Below are 17,173 nucleotides of genomic sequence, written 5' to 3'. Positions count from 1 at the left end.
AGATTGTAAAACCGCGTGTTTGTGAGAGCACTATACGGAGTGATAATTAAAACAGAGCGGGACAGTACCACAGTACATTAACAGGGGGGAAAATCGGCGTGATACTTAATCAATACTCAACTCTCGCTTCCAGTATAGTGACCAAGCGACGGCCGAGACCAATGTCCAACGTTTTCGAACAAAGAGAATAATTCCTCGACCCAGCGGGGTGTATTGCAGGACAAAGGCGCTGTGCATGTCTACGAGGCGACATGACTGATTTCGAAAGCGAGATTGTCGCTCCTCGGCACAGCAGGGTGGATCACAAAACAAAAGGCGCTATGCAGTCTACGCGGCCGCATGTCTATTTTCGAAAGCGAGATTGATCATCGTTAAATGGGTCTTGGACAAAAGCAACGATAGCAGCGCGTCGTATAATACCCGAGCTGAGTAGTTATAGTATACTATAAACCTGATCCTCACACCACCGACGAGCCGTAACCACAATTCTAATACCGCGACAATCCATACACAATTATACACCATACCGAGAGCTTTCAAGGTATCTGTCGACGGGCTTCGATCGATTGTCGACACGTGATCCGTGCTCTGTGACCCGTAACAATAGCGGGGTTTATTTACATGGATATTCTTTCCTGTCCTCGAGAACTCGAGTTGACACGTATATTTATAGACATAACAGATCATTTCTCCCGTTACATCTTCGATCAATAACAAAGTAGAGTACGATTCCAGTATGACACAGCCCGTAGGCGTCACTCTGCACAGACAAACGTAAGTAATCGATACTCCACTTTGGCGTATCATCTGGCCGGACGCGCGTTGACAATCCACCTAAAACACGAGCCGGGATCTCACACTCGGACCCGAAGGAACAAATACTATACTGTTGTTGTTCACGGGGAGATATAAAAATTATTAGTAAGTGTATACCAATGAAATTAAAAGACAATCCATTGATGTTCGTGGGAAAATGTAATAAATACTATCAAATACATAATACACAAGTCTCGTGTCCAGAAGTCAGGCGAGGTAGAATCAGGAGTGGAAAAGTACAAGTAGAAGTACTCAAGTCTCATGTCTGAGTACAAAGGTCAATCCAGATTCTTTGTTCGTTTTCTCTCTAATTATTCCCCTTTTTTAATTGCCGCACAGTCAGAAGGGAAATCCCCTCGAGTATTGCTGCAGAATTGAGAATGAGCTAATTCTTTCACTATCTTTCATATTCATAATTCTTGTTTGTTTAAGTTAAATCGTGTTTTGGCACATTCCGCCCATTTATCAAACTACTTGCGCGATCAGTTTGTTCCGGCCATGGTTCAAACAAATTCACGGCATTCCGAGTCCACTCGAGTCATCTTCATTTTGCCATCGAGTTAGCCCGAGTCTGAATAGTTTTAAGAAAGGTCGCGTCCAATCCCCACTCACAAATTTCAGTCACGAATCGTCTAAGGGTCAAGTTTTGTCATCATGAATTGGAAATGTGGCGAAATAGTGAATCTTCCACTGCATGGTAGCGTTTGCAATTGATGTGATGGTGAGGTTTGATGAATAGTTTCAGGCTTTCGGCACAATTTTCACTTTATAACCTGAAAAGATATATATGTGACACTTATATATTGTCAAACTAATAAAAATATAAAATGTCGTTGCGGGCCGCACAAAATGCTCTGGCGGGCCGCATGCGGCCCGCGTGTTTGAGACCTCTGGTATAATGTATAGCCTCAGTCTATATTTATCAGTCAAAATAGAGAATGGAATACGAAACCTCAAAAACGAATTGATATGAGCCCACCTCTATACATCCGTGAGATACAATTTAAGCCTACGCCGAGGGTTGGCGAATAATACAACCTTATAAACTATATAAAGTTCCATTAATATCTTACAAGAGGTTTGATTAAAGTGAGTAACGACCGCAATGAGCAGTCTATAGAACAGAGAGAGATACTTTTCCATCAAATCACTTTACTACTGGAGTTTACGACAGCGTATAAGCTATAAGCTGCGATCACTTCGTTTTGGCGGTCAATTTATTTGTGATAGAACAATGGAGGCTTAGTAAAACGCATAATCAATGAGTGATTGCTCACGCGCACGTGTTATTCCAGCGTTTCGCGCACAATCCGAATGTATGCAAGATCGGCCATTCTTTCGACTCCGCGACTTGATGACTTGAAATCGACTCGTAAATATTGCTTCAAATCACGAGTCAATCCACATTTGTTAAACGTCGACTCAAGTTAAGTCACGTCATTTTTGCAAATTGACTCGAGTCAAGTCAAGTCATACGAAAAAGGTGGCTCGAGTCAAGTCATGACTCGAGTCACCCCAACACTAGTATTTACCAACTTCCCAATCGCCAGATCACCACGCTCAAGCCTATACCTATCACTCGGATTGACTGCACTGGTCTGGGTCACCAACATCGTCATCGGTATTGAACTAGAAGCTATACTGAGCTCAGTCATTTATGGTTCTTAGGGTGTTGTCGCAGGGGATGCTTCTGTGCTCTTGAACTGTGCCGCCCTGTTTGTGACATGAGACCTTATGCTTCTGCAATTACAAAGTTGTAGTGATGGCGCAGCAACCACAAGGGCTGCTCGAGATGCGTAGTCCCACAGTAGTTAATTTATAGAGTGTATTTGGTCCGCAAGTGGTCCTACGGCTGTGTGATGGAATGGGACCATATAGCCTAGAAGTAATCGAAATGCGGTCGTGAAGGGCATCAAGGTTGGACCCCTGAGATAGACCCTATCGCGTAATCGTACGTTGAATTACACGTTCTCACAGCTGGGAATTATATTGGATTTGTGAATATTTTCAAATATGCATAATTGCATATGTGTGGACTGTGGATTCATCATATATATTCAATTTGGCAAATACGGCATAGGCCTATGTTTACGGAGGAATGGTGGATAATTTTGGAACATTCTTTCTCATCTCATAAGTGTCAAAATTCCCAATAAATCAATTTTTGGCGGAGTAAGAGCACCCGGCCTTGGGTGCGCCGGTGCATATTAGGTGGATCCGATATGTTTCGATATAAATTAACTGAGCCATGTTCCGGATAAAACTTTCAAATAAAATTCCAGAAATAAGTAAATGCATATGTATTTGTAAATTCAAATGGAATATAAGTATATCGATGGTTATTAAGACAGCAACACGATCTTGATGTGACGGCAGACGCGTGGAACTGTTCGTCACGACTTCTCATTCTTTTGTTGGAATGTTTCGTCATAACTTTATGACTCATACGCGTTTAAATCACGTGAATTCACGTCGCTAATTTCTTGCGGTCGCTCGTCCCAGGCCATGCCGGACGTTGGCGTAATGCGGGTCTACACTGCCATGCAGTGCTTTATACAATGTGCACTCTATGCAGATAAACTAACAAGTGTATCAAAAAGCTGTAGTCGTAGGCTGTCCTTTTTACATCCTCCTATATACGTTACATTGTACTGTACAGTCTCACGCGGATGAAAACAATGAAACGGTTCATTGTTATGATTATGATATGCTGTACTTTAGAACACAAATTCCTGCTCGGGTTCGTGAAATACCAGAGTCACGAGCGTGTCCGATTGCAAAGAATGTTGCGTAACTTTCTAGCTGTTATGCTCAGAAGTTGAACAGTACGTGTAATACGTCATCGTGATTTCCTTAACCATCTAGCGCTATTTGTTGATATCATTTGATGTGGGAAGTGGAAATCTATTGACACATGAATAGCTTTCAACGTTCAGTTTAATTTATCTAACTCAAAACCGATGTCGTCATCAATGATAGGCCTACATACCATTGTGAAATTGTTGTTCTTGGTCGTGCGATCACGATGCGCTTCTAAACAACGGATTACGTGACGTCGGCCTGAAACGATCGGTTTTCAAAAAAATTAGATAGCAGAAATATATGCAATAGAATACAATAGAAACCGTAGTGTACTCATCATGTACAATATGTTAACATATAGTTAAAGGCATCGAGATAGCAACAGACACGGGACTTAGTCAGATTCGGAAGCAAGGCACTAGTTGATCGTAAGAATACTATCCCCGTTTTGAAAATATTCATAGCCCCTGTGACTTAGACTGCCGATTTGTAAAATATCTTCAAAATTACTGAATTCACTTTGCTGCCTAACTTTACTCGAGTGTAACCAGAAAGCTTAGTTGTACCGTAACGAGCCTATAGTTACTTGAATGTTATTAGACTATCATCAGACGACGTGGGAAGATCATCATCGACTGTATGAGCTTTATATATGATAAGGGGACGAACGCAGATCACAAGTATTCGAATAGGTCCGTATAAGAAATTTCGTATGTCATTTGTTGGTGCTGAATACCTAACTCTGTGAGTGCTTGTTTCCTTGTAAGATTTGTAGGCTATCGCGATAATCGTCAAGTGCAAGTAAGTTATACTGTTTGCCTTGACGATATTTCTACAGATTTCACCATGGTTGGCAGCCGCAACGAGCTGCTATTTACTATATATATCGCCGTGCATTGCTTCAACCGAAAAATGTTCCGATGCTGACATGCGGTTCAATTTCCGCAAGCTCAATCAGTCTGTGCGTAAAGTAGTAAACCATCGAGTCGCTCATGACAAACAGTTAGCCCTACGTTTACCGTTCACCAATTACCTAAACGAAATACCTCTCAGCGTATCAGTTGAAGTAAAATAGAAATAGGTCGTTGCGTCGCGATGGCACAAACATTGTTTCTTTTCAGAATTTAACGTTGCTGAGAATACAGCCGAGTTGGCAATTTATATGGAGTCAGCCTAACGCTTGATACGAGCTACGAGCGATCTTGTTGGCCTAAGTTTAAGCTTTGTTCAGCTAACTGCGTGCATTCGTGTTTGTCAACAACAAACGATGAATTCCTGTGTTGCATTGCTTCGACTTTTCGGTGTCTTCATCGCCGCTTTAGTTGTTATATGCGCGATAAGAACTTTTGCTGTGATATCATCGAGCGACCGTAAATTGAGCCCTTGCTCTAAAGTTGAAGGTGATGAATTCATAGAGCTTACAGAAAGACGATGGAATGCGTTCAAAAAGACTTTGACATTCAAGACAATTTCGCGGGAATCTGCGCAGTTCGATATAGAGGAATTCCAAGGTCTTCTGAAGCACATTATTGGAGGTAAACCACTCGGTATTGCGTAAGTATTTAGACTGTAGAGCAGGGGTGTCAAACTCCAAATCCACTATTTTGTTTCCAATGGAATATTTCATTATCAATATTGTACCTAAAATATAATGGCAATGCTCTATTGGGAGAGCATTATTCGCAAACAATGAGTTGGGAAATATACTATGATTGACCGATTGAATACAGTCAAGACAGTTCGTCAGCCCCCCCCCCCCCCAACGTTGGTCTTGGAAACACCCATTGTGCGATCAACCAAACTTCTGGTGGGGAACTTATATTCGAGCGAGCCGCTAATAAAAATAAAAATCCATGACTGCATTTTGTGAATAGTATTGGTAATACTCCATATTTAATGTTAATTTACCCTGTATTGCGTTGTGAGGAATATAAGAGGTTTAACTTTTCGGTTCATGTTTTCTGAGCGTGAATTATTTTACCTTCTCGGCATTTGGTGTCGATGTCGACGGGCTGTATGTTTGACGCCCCGGATGTGTAGTGTACTCGTGTAGAGCAGTGGTCCCCAAACTTTTTAAGCTTGTGGCACACTAGCAAATTTATGAAACGTCCGCGTCACACTTACGAGAGCAGTAACGTTGCCAAAATTATTCTCACGTGTCACTGCGATGGGTGTTCTCGTTTGTACGAACGAACACGGCTGAAGTGAGGTTGCATTGTTACATTTCCAACCAGTCTCTCTAGTTAACGCTTTTTATGTCAGCCAAAACAGCAAAGCGATGTTAAGATAGCCATGGAAATGCAAATGGCAATATATTTTGATTGCTTTGGCACCGATCATGGAAGCAGACAGCCAAAACTCCTACAACGTCTTCACGGAAACGGCGTTTTAAAAACTGGTCGTTTCGTAAATCAATGCAATGCCCTATGTTATATATTCATACAGTTCCCTAAAATTTCAAAAATTTTCGTGGAACACCTGAGAATCTGTGACGGCACGCAGTTAGGGATACACTGGTGTGTAGTGTATAGGGCCTACATATAGGTTACATATATATGACCGAGCTGTAAAGGACCTTTGTGCGCGAACGCTGTACCTTTTCACAGAACATCCAACCGTGTTCTCATCAAAAATTGTAACGTACCAGTTTGTGGCCAACTACAGTCTTCTAATCCATGTCCAAGGCAAGAACAGAGACCTACTGCCCTACATGGTTGCTGCCCATCTCGATGTAGTTCCTGTCGTTGAGAGTCAGTGGTCTGTCGATCCATTTAACGCTACTGAAGACGCGGAAGGAACTCTCGTTTATGGAAGAGGAGCCCTCGACGACAAAGGCAGCTTGATGGTACGGTACACTTACAATCTTACAAATACATTGTCACACATTTACTGTAGGTCTACGATACAGGCCCAAAATCGACCCGTTAATATTGTACAATGCATATATTCAGGAGTTTTCCGCTCAAGTTACCACACAAATCTCAAAAGTCACGCTAGTATTTTGCCAGTAGAAACAACTTGTATTTAGACTTGAAGGAGGTGTTCATACTCGAGCTATTGCAATACATGGCACGAAGAGCAATTATATACTATTATTGTTGCATTGTAGTTCACGAAGTATGGCCTTGCAATAATACCAATTCAGAATTGGATGTATTGCATTAAATGCCCTTTAGGTCATTATTGCACGTGTAAGTCTGTGGACGTTGCCCATACTGTATTTCATGGTTCGACGAATAAAAGAATTCTCTCTCTCTCTCTCTCTCTTAATCTCGATAAAGAGCAATAAATCAATCAATCAATCAGGTTTATTAATATTTTCATCGTTTCAAAACACCACAAGACTGCGATACAATGAAAAGATATGAAGGTGTCGAAACAACTTGGAGTAGCCATAAGATCGGACACCCACCTTAGCCTAGGCGAAGTAAATAAGAGGCATGCACACTGAATGAAAAGTAATGCAGAGAATATAAAACGCAAGCGACAAAATGAGGTGGCATGTGGCGGAGGGCGAGGTCGTTGTTAGGTCGTGGTCCGGTAATCCTGAAGACTGGCTAGTATTGATTTAGAAGAAATTGCTTGTATTTCGACTTGAATGCGGACATGCTCGACGACTGTCGGATAGCCGGCGAGATGCTGTTCCACAATTGGGGTCCGCCATACTTGATAGAGCAATGCGTTTTCTTGTATTCAGTCCTGATCATATGGTAGTTGTTCTTCGTTGACGCGCGTGTGCTGTACTTGTGCGCTTTTGTCTCCGAGGTGAAGTAGTCGTTGAAATTTGAGAGACATTGACCGCAATGGAACTGATACATAAACTTGGCAATTTCTAGCTTCCTCATATCTTCTAAGTTTAGAACACCAAATCTTTTGAGAAGCGATTTATCAGTTGCACATCCAGGCCCCCAAGGGGCTTTGGCAATGATACGGATGATCCGATGTTGAAGTTTTTGCAGTGGGTCAATTGTATCCTTTCAGGCAGCACTCCAACAAAGAATTCCGTATTGTAACTTTGATAGGAATAGAGTCTTGAAGAGTATCAACAGCACGCTGACTGGCAGAGTGTAGCTAAGGCCGCCAAATAGACCACATACCTTCGATAGATACTTCGATACTAGAAAATCTCACAGAATCGTCGATCTCAATCAGGAAACTGCTCGAAGTGTCGGTTGTAGGATATCAACTGATGCGCACAAGCACACACACACACACTCACACACTCACACACTCACACACTCACACACTCACACACTCACACACTCACACACAATGTATACGTACAATTGTACATAGTTCAGATATACATATAAGCTCGTATCGTGGCTACATGAACTCGGAGGCTGATGACGCTCTGTCGTCCCTGCTGTTGCGACCTTGCGAGTCCAACATGCTGTGTCGGATCTTGTGGGTTTGACGGTCAGCGTTTCGGATCACCCCTTTGCCCGTAATCGACTATTGCAATCGAAGTGTACTCGAGGCAGAATCGGCTTCTCAGGAATGGTCAATTCGACAGACAACACTTTCCATCTTATTTGTTTCTGAAACTCGTGCTACGCCACGTTCCGATCAATATAAACTTACTATTATAGGGTCGGAATGAAATTGTTATTTCTTATCGCCATGAGATGCATTACTGAAGGAAATTTTACAGAAATAATCTATTTGCATCCAACACCTTCTCCACACAGGCTCAGTTATCTGCTTTGGAGAGTTTTCTCAAAAGGGGTCGGATTCCAGAACGAAGCTTCTACCTCGCCTACGGACACGACGAAGAGGTAATTAATCAATCAATCCAGCATACAGGCCTCCCTTTGAGAATTTTACCAAAATTTAAAAGCGCCTGTCCTGCTGCTAGCATATAAATCATGAGCTTGTATAAATGTATGGCTACATATAGTCACAGTGGGAAAATGTTGTAACAACCTCTGGTTTACGAGAGCGGGGGTGTCACTGAGCTAAGATGCTTGCAAATATTTCGAGCTTCCGTATAACTTATAGCGAAATAAACATTCAATGATTTCATTCCCAACTTGATGTCCAGGTTATGGGAAAAGTTGGTGCTGTTAACATCGCACGCACTTTGAAACGACAAAGTGTCGACAAATTGCATTTTGTGATCGACGAAGGCATGTTGGTGCTCAAGGACATGCTACCGGGAATTAAACAAAATATAATTTCGTAAGTAGATCTTGCTTTAGCTATACATCTGTGAAATGATTGTGTGCGTTTACAACATCCCGATAATGCAATGTTGCATGATTGCAATGCACTTTTCGCATTAGCAAAGCTATGTGCAAATGCACCGATGTCTGTGATCTTTGTCCGGACATGAAAGTAGAGTTCCTTACTCGCAACCTTCTAGTGCTGCCGGAGTTTATAATGCCACTCGCCGAGTTCACCTATAATATTAAATGTAACGTTCGCAAATTTAGATGACAAAACACTTTGCAGAATCGGCGTGTCGGAAAAAGGGTTTTTGAACTTGAACATATCTGTTGAATACACGGGAGGTCATTCATCAATGCCAAACAAAGAGTCTGCTGTAAGCATCATGGCGAGGGCTGTGCACAGGTAAGGTAATCATCAGATCTAATATTTGAGATCAGAGCGAATGTGTTAGAAACTAAACCATGCAGGAAAGTAACCTATTGATATAACGGCAATCTGGTCCAAACTGAAATTTGCAATGTGCTTCAGCTTCGGCCCACTGGTGAACCAAATCTTATCTTAATTGGTTTGAAGTCCTCAGCAAGCTGTTACATTTACATTGATACGATAATTTTATGACTAAAACTGCAAGGAAGAGGGAGAGCACCCACCGGGTACGAAGATAATATTTCGAAAAGATAAATGACATTGTGACTCAGAAGAGATGCCACAGTGGCGCCTCAATGTCGTCGACACAAACCATACTTGACTAGACGTTGAGCGTTTCACAGATGTTTTCTTGCAGATTGCATACCCAGCAAATGCCGGCGCTAGTTGACCAACTGATGGAGGAGACGCTTCTGAAATTGGCGCCCGTTGCCGGATTTCCAGTTAATGCTGTGCTCAGCAACCTGTGGCTGTTCCGGGTAAACAGTGTTCATAAATTGATAGATATATCAGATACGTATGAATCCAATATCTTCACTCATTGTTATTGCTAACATAGTGTATACGGCCCTTTACCAGCGATTCTCATCGGCATCTCTCAGCATGATAAAACGGTCAGCGGGTATTTCCGTAGAATTGTTCCTGTTTCTATATATTCCGTTTTCATTTCATAACACAATGCGACAGTAACTATTATACTGCGTTTAATCACTACGGAGCTAATTTCGCGCAATATTGCTACAGCCTCTTATCACTTGGGGATTGTCCAACCACAAGACTTTACAGGGAATGGCAAGGACAACAACTGCGCCGACCATTTTTCATGCAGGTACCAAATCCAATGTGATACCCTCCTCCGCGTGGGCTGTGATAAACCATCGCATACACCCAAGGGATTCCAAAGAGGAGGTTTGTTATTGGTAATCTCTTCTTGGACAGGGACGTTTAGGTTCATGGATATGACATCCCACATTTTTTATATTAGTATTTCTAGATTATGGCCAGAATAAATCTGCAACTACTAACCAGACCTCCGGTTTCGTAGGTGTTGACACACGTCAGAAATACCATCAACGACATGCGAGTGACAATTACCGAACTGGCTGGATCTTATTTCCCATCACACCCGATATCAGCATTCGACCGAAAGACTTCGTTGCAGTACCAAGTAATTGCGGACACAGCTGAGCAACTGTTCGAAGGCGGCATCACAGTACCATGTGAGTGAGTCGGAATTATGGGCTCTTTTCTCGCGTACAAATGTCGGCAGTCATATATGGTGTTCAACTACAGCAATTTTTAGTATTCAAATATTGCCCGTTACCCGCAATGTTTGGCTAACATCATCTGATGAGTGGTACCGGTATTCATTGCCATGAAAATGGTAACTATCAATAGCAATCACTCATCACTAACGCAGTGACAATGCTAATAAGCGTACAAAGAGTACGGAAGGGTTAGATAATATATTATTTGTGGGTGTATTGTATTTATAATTCTTATTTCATCAAACTCACATCCAACATCGCACGGGTTGCCGCCGTTGCAATGTAGTGTAATTCGACTGAGCTGCATATATGACTGCAAAATATTTAACAAAACCATTTTTCAGCTCTGATGGTTGCCGCAACTGATACCAAGCATTACCTGGACCTAAGCGATAACATATATCGGTTCAACCCAGTACTGGTAGGACCCAAGGATCTTGCATCGTAAGTAAATAGGAGACATTGCTGTAGCTTACTCACTCTATACTCAGACCACATGAGAGGTATATTGATAAGCACTCACACTGGCCAGATGCTATTCTTGATGAAATGAACGTATGCCTAGTCCGAATTGAGGAGTCATTTGAACATTTCAACATCATAATATTGACCACGCTTACTGCAGAGAAATGCGTCCGCGCGACCCTGTTTGTGTGACAAAGCACCAATACTTATGGAGATTATAACTACTGTGTTCGGTTTATATATTCCAGTATGGGTGATTACAAGAAAAGATGACCAATTCCACCCCTTGGATATATACGAATATATAAGAGTTCATGTATTTGACTCGTTTTCACTCATTGCAATGGATGTGAAAGCAATATTTTGTACCGCAGAAAGTGCGATTACTTATTTGCACTCTATTCTATAAGGTGGGAATGGGATAAATACTGCTTTTACTTTAAAGTGTACTTGGTCATGCGATTTTAATGAAAATCCATATAAGGACCATTTCCGTCGCTATTTCAGGATCCACGCCGAGGACGAGCTCCTAAGCAAGGATAATTATCAGAGAATGATCAATTTTTATTACCATCTATTTATTAATGCTGACAGAACAACGGTGCGCGAGCTACGACACGAGAATCACGAGCTGTGACGACGTTTCCTGCCTCTTTATCAATATATTGTTTAGATTAATTTTTGATTGTATCGACGGATCCTGCATGTTTTTTTTTAATAACACCTGTTTATCACCGTACGGCAATTGTATGTGTCAGAAATTACGAAATGACCTGGAATGTTGATTATTGCGGTCTGTAAATGCGCTTAACAAAATTCGAAATATAGAAAAACGTTGTCACGGTGATGCGGTACGCAAAGTCACGAACGGCATATGACAACACACAGTTACATAACAGAGACAAATCTGTTACTTTATAACCGATTTTATCGCTATGGTCAATAAGATATTGGAACTGACCGAACGTGTCAGACAAAACAAAAAGAAAAACTTGTGTCCGTGAGACGCACGCAATTCTAATCTTTCATTTCTTGACGGGGCGCATCATTTTCCTCTACTGCATGGTGCATTTGTACTGTGGGGCTCAGATTGCAAGGACAGGACTATTCGGCACAGGCCATTTAGGTGCCTATGGACATTACGGCGGGGCAAATTGATAAATTCCCTGTCCGATGCTGTTTCTTCAAAATGGAATCCGGATCCAGGCTCGTCCGCTAAATTGCGAATCTGGCTTCGACCAAAAGTGAAAAAAAAAATCCGGCGACATCCGGTCCATGGACTCTCCACGCCCGCTTTAATCGAGGTATACCTATATATCGTAGGTTTAGTTAGGCCAACATATTGCGGTCATATTAGGCCAAGGTTTTCTCGGCATGTTGGCTGAAACTTCATATGTTTAGTGTGGCGCATATAGGTTGCATAGGCCTACCCTTAAACTAAAGCGTATATCAAGGGCATCTAGGATCTAGCGATGTTAGAAATATACCGTTTCCTCGCAAGTGTGACGGAGGTAGTCAAAGCAGCCAAGAAAGCTACTTAAGTAGAAGTAAAAGTAGCACAGCATAAATCTACTAAGTACGAGTAGAAGTAGTCCTTTTAAAATAATCCTGAAACTACTTGAAGTAGAAGTAGCGACGCAAAAATCTACTCATGTAAGTTGTGAGAAGCAGTCGTAAATACGCTCTCATGGGCTGACAAAGGCCGGAAACTGAACCATGTGGAAGTTACAGAGAGCTGGGATCGTGCTGCTCAGTACAAAGTTTATACACATAATAATTAGACCGCATCGTGGGATCCAAATGATAGTGTTGCTTTGGAGAAGCGCCAGGTAACTTTTGCTTACCCCACAGCTCCATTTCAGATAATGTCATGGAATTGTGCCCTCCGCCGTAAGGCCCGTAGGCGAGGCGAAAAGCAATACACGGCATTACCGATTTGCGCGATGATTTTTACGTGAAACAACAATATGGTAGCTCGTAATAGGCCATTTAAATGTTCGATAAATCTTACGAAAACACTCTACTTACGTGGAATTGCGAACTAATTTAGGGACCCCTTCAATCTTGGGGACCAAATTGGGGGTTTGGGTTTCGGCAATTATTGTCTCTGTTTATCTACTTCCACTGCCACGGATTTATTAGTAAATTGCTGTGGCGTTTTTGCTAGTGCATAGATAGTTTCATATCCCATTTCATGTGTTCAAGTTACCGTTATATATGACTAAAATTAAATTGCGGTCGATAAAATTCTGCATGATGAATATTATTCATCGTGAACCAAATGTTGCTGTGGGAGAACATTATGCGTAACGCTGCAACAGAATCAATTAAACGCCTGTAATAACAAGGATGGCCCAACTGTGACGAGATAAATGACAGTCAACCGACATCGAGCGTCGCTATCTGCATCATATGACGAAAACATAGTTTGTAGGTCAGTAGAAATATGAAAATCTTCCACATACGCATCAGCATTCAGCATTCAGCAACACTCAAGCATTGTATTGAACGAGTAGCTAAACTACAACAACAGTGAGCTGTTGGAAGTGTGTCACGGCGTTGACGTCGGCTCAGACCGATCACGTAGCGTTCCAGGTATATAACTTGACTGTCAGAGGTGGTTTTCAACGTCGCGCGTGTATGCATCACTGAGCTATATAAACAGTATGGATATTGGATATCCACAACAACACTCGCGCCGCGTGCAAGTACAGCGCATACGTTGACATCCGATGCAAAACAGTTTTAGAAAATGCGGGTATTGCACCGAAGTCGACTCTGCTTGACCAGATCATTGACCACTCACAGTAATGGGGTGCATTCTCTTTCACCTCGTTTTAACACACGCCTACCACTGAACGTCCATCGTCCAAGACTGTAATGTCAACATCAGAGCATTACACACATTTGATTATGAAACCACGAGTCAACAAACAAGAGTTTCTGATCAACTAACATATTTCGATGTAGGCTATATCAGCTAACGACACGTCTACTTAGTGACATTTGGAGACATCGGTGTGCCACTGGAAAGTACACTGTGTTGGTGTGCATATCATTATATGTAGCGCTATACTGTGCCCACTCACACCTATTGTGGAATATCAAGTATGCATTCTGATTCGACGCTTTAATGATTGATAATAATCATTATTTGATTGAAGCTATACGACATTACTATGACTCCCAATTTTGAACGGTAATACACACATCGAAAACCGCGAAAAAATTGTGGCCCTATAGGTGTAGAGCAGGTGTCATAAACTCAGAACGGGTCGCGGGCCACTTTACAAATTTCGTAGAGGTAGTGGGCCGCAAGAATGCGATATCGAGACTAAATATGCCACACAGTTGAGCAACCACGTATTTAAAACGTTACGTCAGCACAACGCTGTGCGATGGGCATGTGGTTACCACAAAAGAAGTAATATTTTATTAAACATGGAGAAATACAACAAGAAATATCATGATGATCAACTTCATTTTATTTGGATTTAATATGAGCTGCGCACGATACCTGACACTTTTCAGCGACTAGGGAATCGATATTGGGGCTAGCGGGACACGGTTCTGTCGCCGAAAGACAATCTCCTCCTCCAGCATGACGTCAAATTTTGTGATGCACAATTGTTGATATACGATGTTATTCCCGATTATTTACTAGTTGCTGACGATTACCCCTGACGGGTGTCAGACGAAAATATTCGGGTTCATTTCAATATGAACGTACTATCCAGGTGGGTGTCTGATCTCAAAGACTCAGGCTGTGTTATTTTTGCATATGCCAAAAATAGCTTGTTTTTGGCATTTTTCAGATTTTTTTTTTGGCAGTTTTGGCATCGCCAGGAACTCATATTTGTATACTCGAACTAACGATGTAAAAAGCTCTATAGTTTAATCTTTCATATCAAACGAAAGTCACAAAACGTCCATTATACACTTTGTTCCATCAAACAGCGAGATTAAAAACCGAATTGACATCGGTGTTGGAGAGTCAATTCACCCAATACAAAACTGACCGACTGCTTCTGCAATATCTAATCCAAACAGGCGATTCGATATACGGGCATAATTAATTTCCTGCATTCACACAAATCACAATACCACTTATGATAACAATTCAAAATCGTTGCTGACACGTTTGCATCACAGCCCTTCACTCGCTAACCAATGGTTAAAAATCACGAGTGGCTTTAATATTCAATATAATCTGAAAAGATATCCAACGGGCAAACAAACAAAAAACAGTGAAGGACTGAATGTTTGCAGGCCTATGGTACGCATTGATGGGGGTTACTTCCTGGCGACTGAGGCATTTTGGACTGTGTAAGTGTTTATGTTCTGTTCAATCGTTCATTGATGAAACTATATCCCTCCCTATTATTCAACGGGACACAGTCTATCAGTGATTGCACCATATGCTGACATTTTAAATAACAAGTTGAAAGTAAATAAAATTATACATACGCATTGACCTAAACGCCAAGGTGGGTGTCCGGTTAAAAGACTACTCCAAGCCGTTTCGGCACCCTCCTATCTTTTCATTATATCGCAATGTTGTGGTGTATTGATTTGATAAATCCTTTAATAGAATGATGATGAGCATGGGTCGCGCGTGTAGGCAACATGAGGTAACAAAATGCACGAGCAGCGACAACAGGAAAATGCCGATGCCGGTCCTTTTTACTTTATATGTCAACGATATCTTTGAAACCTCATCATTGGATACCACACTGTTCGCTGACAACACTGACCTCCTATACTCACGCAGCTACTACCGCAAGCTTGAATGACGTCACCCGTGATCAAACGGTCAAAGTGCATGAGTGGACGTCCCATAATAGCCTTCGGGCTAACGCTGCGAAATCCCAATTATTAGTCGTGAACTCCTGCGGTAACCTAACCGTTGACATCGCTGGCCAACCAATTTCCTACACTAAAAATGCCAAATACCTTGGTGTTTTACTGGATTCGGACATGTCCTGGAAGAGTCACAATGTCACATACAGAGTCACATACTCAAACCACAACTATCGAAGGTATGTGGTCTGTTTCGCCGCCTTAGTTACACTCTGCCAGTCAGGGTGCTGTTGATACTCTTCAACACTCTATTCCTACCAAAGTTACAATAAGGAATTCTTTGTTGGGGTGCTGCCTGCAAGAATACGATTGATCCACTGCAAAAACTTCAACATCGGATCATCCGTATCATCGCCAAAGCCCCACGGGGGCCAGGATGTGCAACTGACAAATCGCTTATCAAAAGATTTGGTGTTCTAAACATAGAAGATATGAGGAAGCTAGAAATTTCCAACTTTATGTATCAGTTCCATTGCGGTCAATGTCCCTCAAATTTCAACGACTACTTCACCTCGGAGTCAAAAGCGCACAAGTACAGCACACGCTCGTCAAGGAAGAACAGCTACCATATGATCAGGACGAAATACAAGAAAACGCATTGTTCTATCAAGTATGTCGGACCCCAATTGTGGAACAGCATCTCGCCGGCTATCCGACAGTGGTCGAGCATATCCGCATTTAAGTCGAAATACAAGCAATTTCTTCTAAATCAGTGGTTCTCAACCTGGGGGCGTGAAAGCATCTGAAGGGGGGCGCGAAGAAGCGGTCAACTGAATTTTATTTTCGCGCTTTGCGCGATTTACCTCCAATTCACGCGTGTTTCTTTCTATATAGACTAGGGTTGCCATACGTCCGGAATTTCCCGGACATGTCCGGAATTTCACTGAAAAATCTGCGTCCAGGAGGAATTTCTGAAATATGCGTAAATGTCCGGAATTTTGATGGCTGGAAGCAGGCTCAGAAGTTTTTCGTGAATCAACGTAAACAATATCATTTTCAAGCAGATTTATGCTATTCAAAATTGTTCTTGGCGCCGCGGAACATTTTCATGTGGGAAATGAGATTTGGAAAGTTTGGAAATCACCGGATGTGCAACCTGCTGGTTCATTTTATAGTAGCCTAATATATCGAAGAATCAATCTTACTGACAGAATTCTTACATAAAATTTAACAGCCAAATGCATATAGTAAGTGCCCAACAAGTTACATCGACTATCCTATGGTGGGCCCAAGATCAGTGCTTTTAAGGGCGGAAGGGGAAAAAAATACTGTTTCGGATCTGATTAAAACACATAAACAGATAGCCGCACCGACCTAACTGTATAGCAGGGCTGTCAAACACAATACTGACAGGCCAGACACGG

The 17,173-nt window shown here is 41.9% G+C and overlaps 1 protein-coding gene across 2 annotated transcripts; it reads left to right on the top strand.

Annotated features, from left to right (window-relative positions):
* The first annotated feature begins 2,878 nt into the window (after positions 1-2,878).
* On the top strand, positions 2,879-11,718 carry LOC145456505 (N-fatty-acyl-amino acid synthase/hydrolase PM20D1-like). Of its 2 annotated transcripts, XM_080334625.1 has the most exons (11): positions 2,897-4,310; positions 4,740-5,153; positions 6,225-6,463; positions 8,310-8,396; positions 8,663-8,799; positions 9,073-9,192; positions 9,575-9,695; positions 9,961-10,125; positions 10,262-10,436; positions 10,829-10,928; positions 11,457-11,718. In XM_080334625.1, exons 2-11 carry the CDS (start codon positions 4,886-4,888, stop codon positions 11,584-11,586), a joined length of 1,542 nt encoding a protein of 513 aa, XP_080190751.1. In that variant the 5' UTR covers positions 2,897-4,310; positions 4,740-4,885; the 3' UTR covers positions 11,587-11,718. The 2 variants fall into 2 exon arrangements, 1 of the variants encoding a protein (XP_080190751.1); XR_013920623.1 differs by having other exon boundaries at positions 2,879-5,153; positions 10,262-10,440; positions 11,457-11,688.
* Positions 11,719-17,173: the final 5,455 nt, after the last annotated feature.

Source organism: Botryllus schlosseri, chromosome 14, assembly GCF_051294905.1.
Source record: "Botryllus schlosseri isolate E-star chromosome 14, Bs_hap1, whole genome shotgun sequence".
In the NCBI taxonomy this organism is placed as follows: domain Eukaryota; kingdom Metazoa; phylum Chordata; class Ascidiacea; order Stolidobranchia; family Styelidae; genus Botryllus; species Botryllus schlosseri.
Note: the sequence above shows the minus strand (reverse complement) of the source record. Positions and strands in the feature narration are given on the sequence as shown.

What these genes read in the sequence shown, in the direction of transcription:
- LOC145456505 (XM_080334625.1), top strand. Translation starts at nt 4,886, where the DNA reads ATGAATTCCTGTGTTGCATTGCTTCGACTTTTCGGTGTCTTCATCGCC. An exon ending in CAAGGGATTCCAAAGAGGAG is followed by an intron (nt 10,126 to 10,261) that starts GTTTGTTATTGG and finishes CCGGTTTCGTAG; the next exon opens with GTGTTGACACACGTCAGAAA. An exon ending in GGACCCAAGGATCTTGCATC is followed by an intron (nt 10,929 to 11,456) that starts GTAAGTAAATAG and finishes TCGCTATTTCAG; the next exon opens with GATCCACGCCGAGGACGAGC.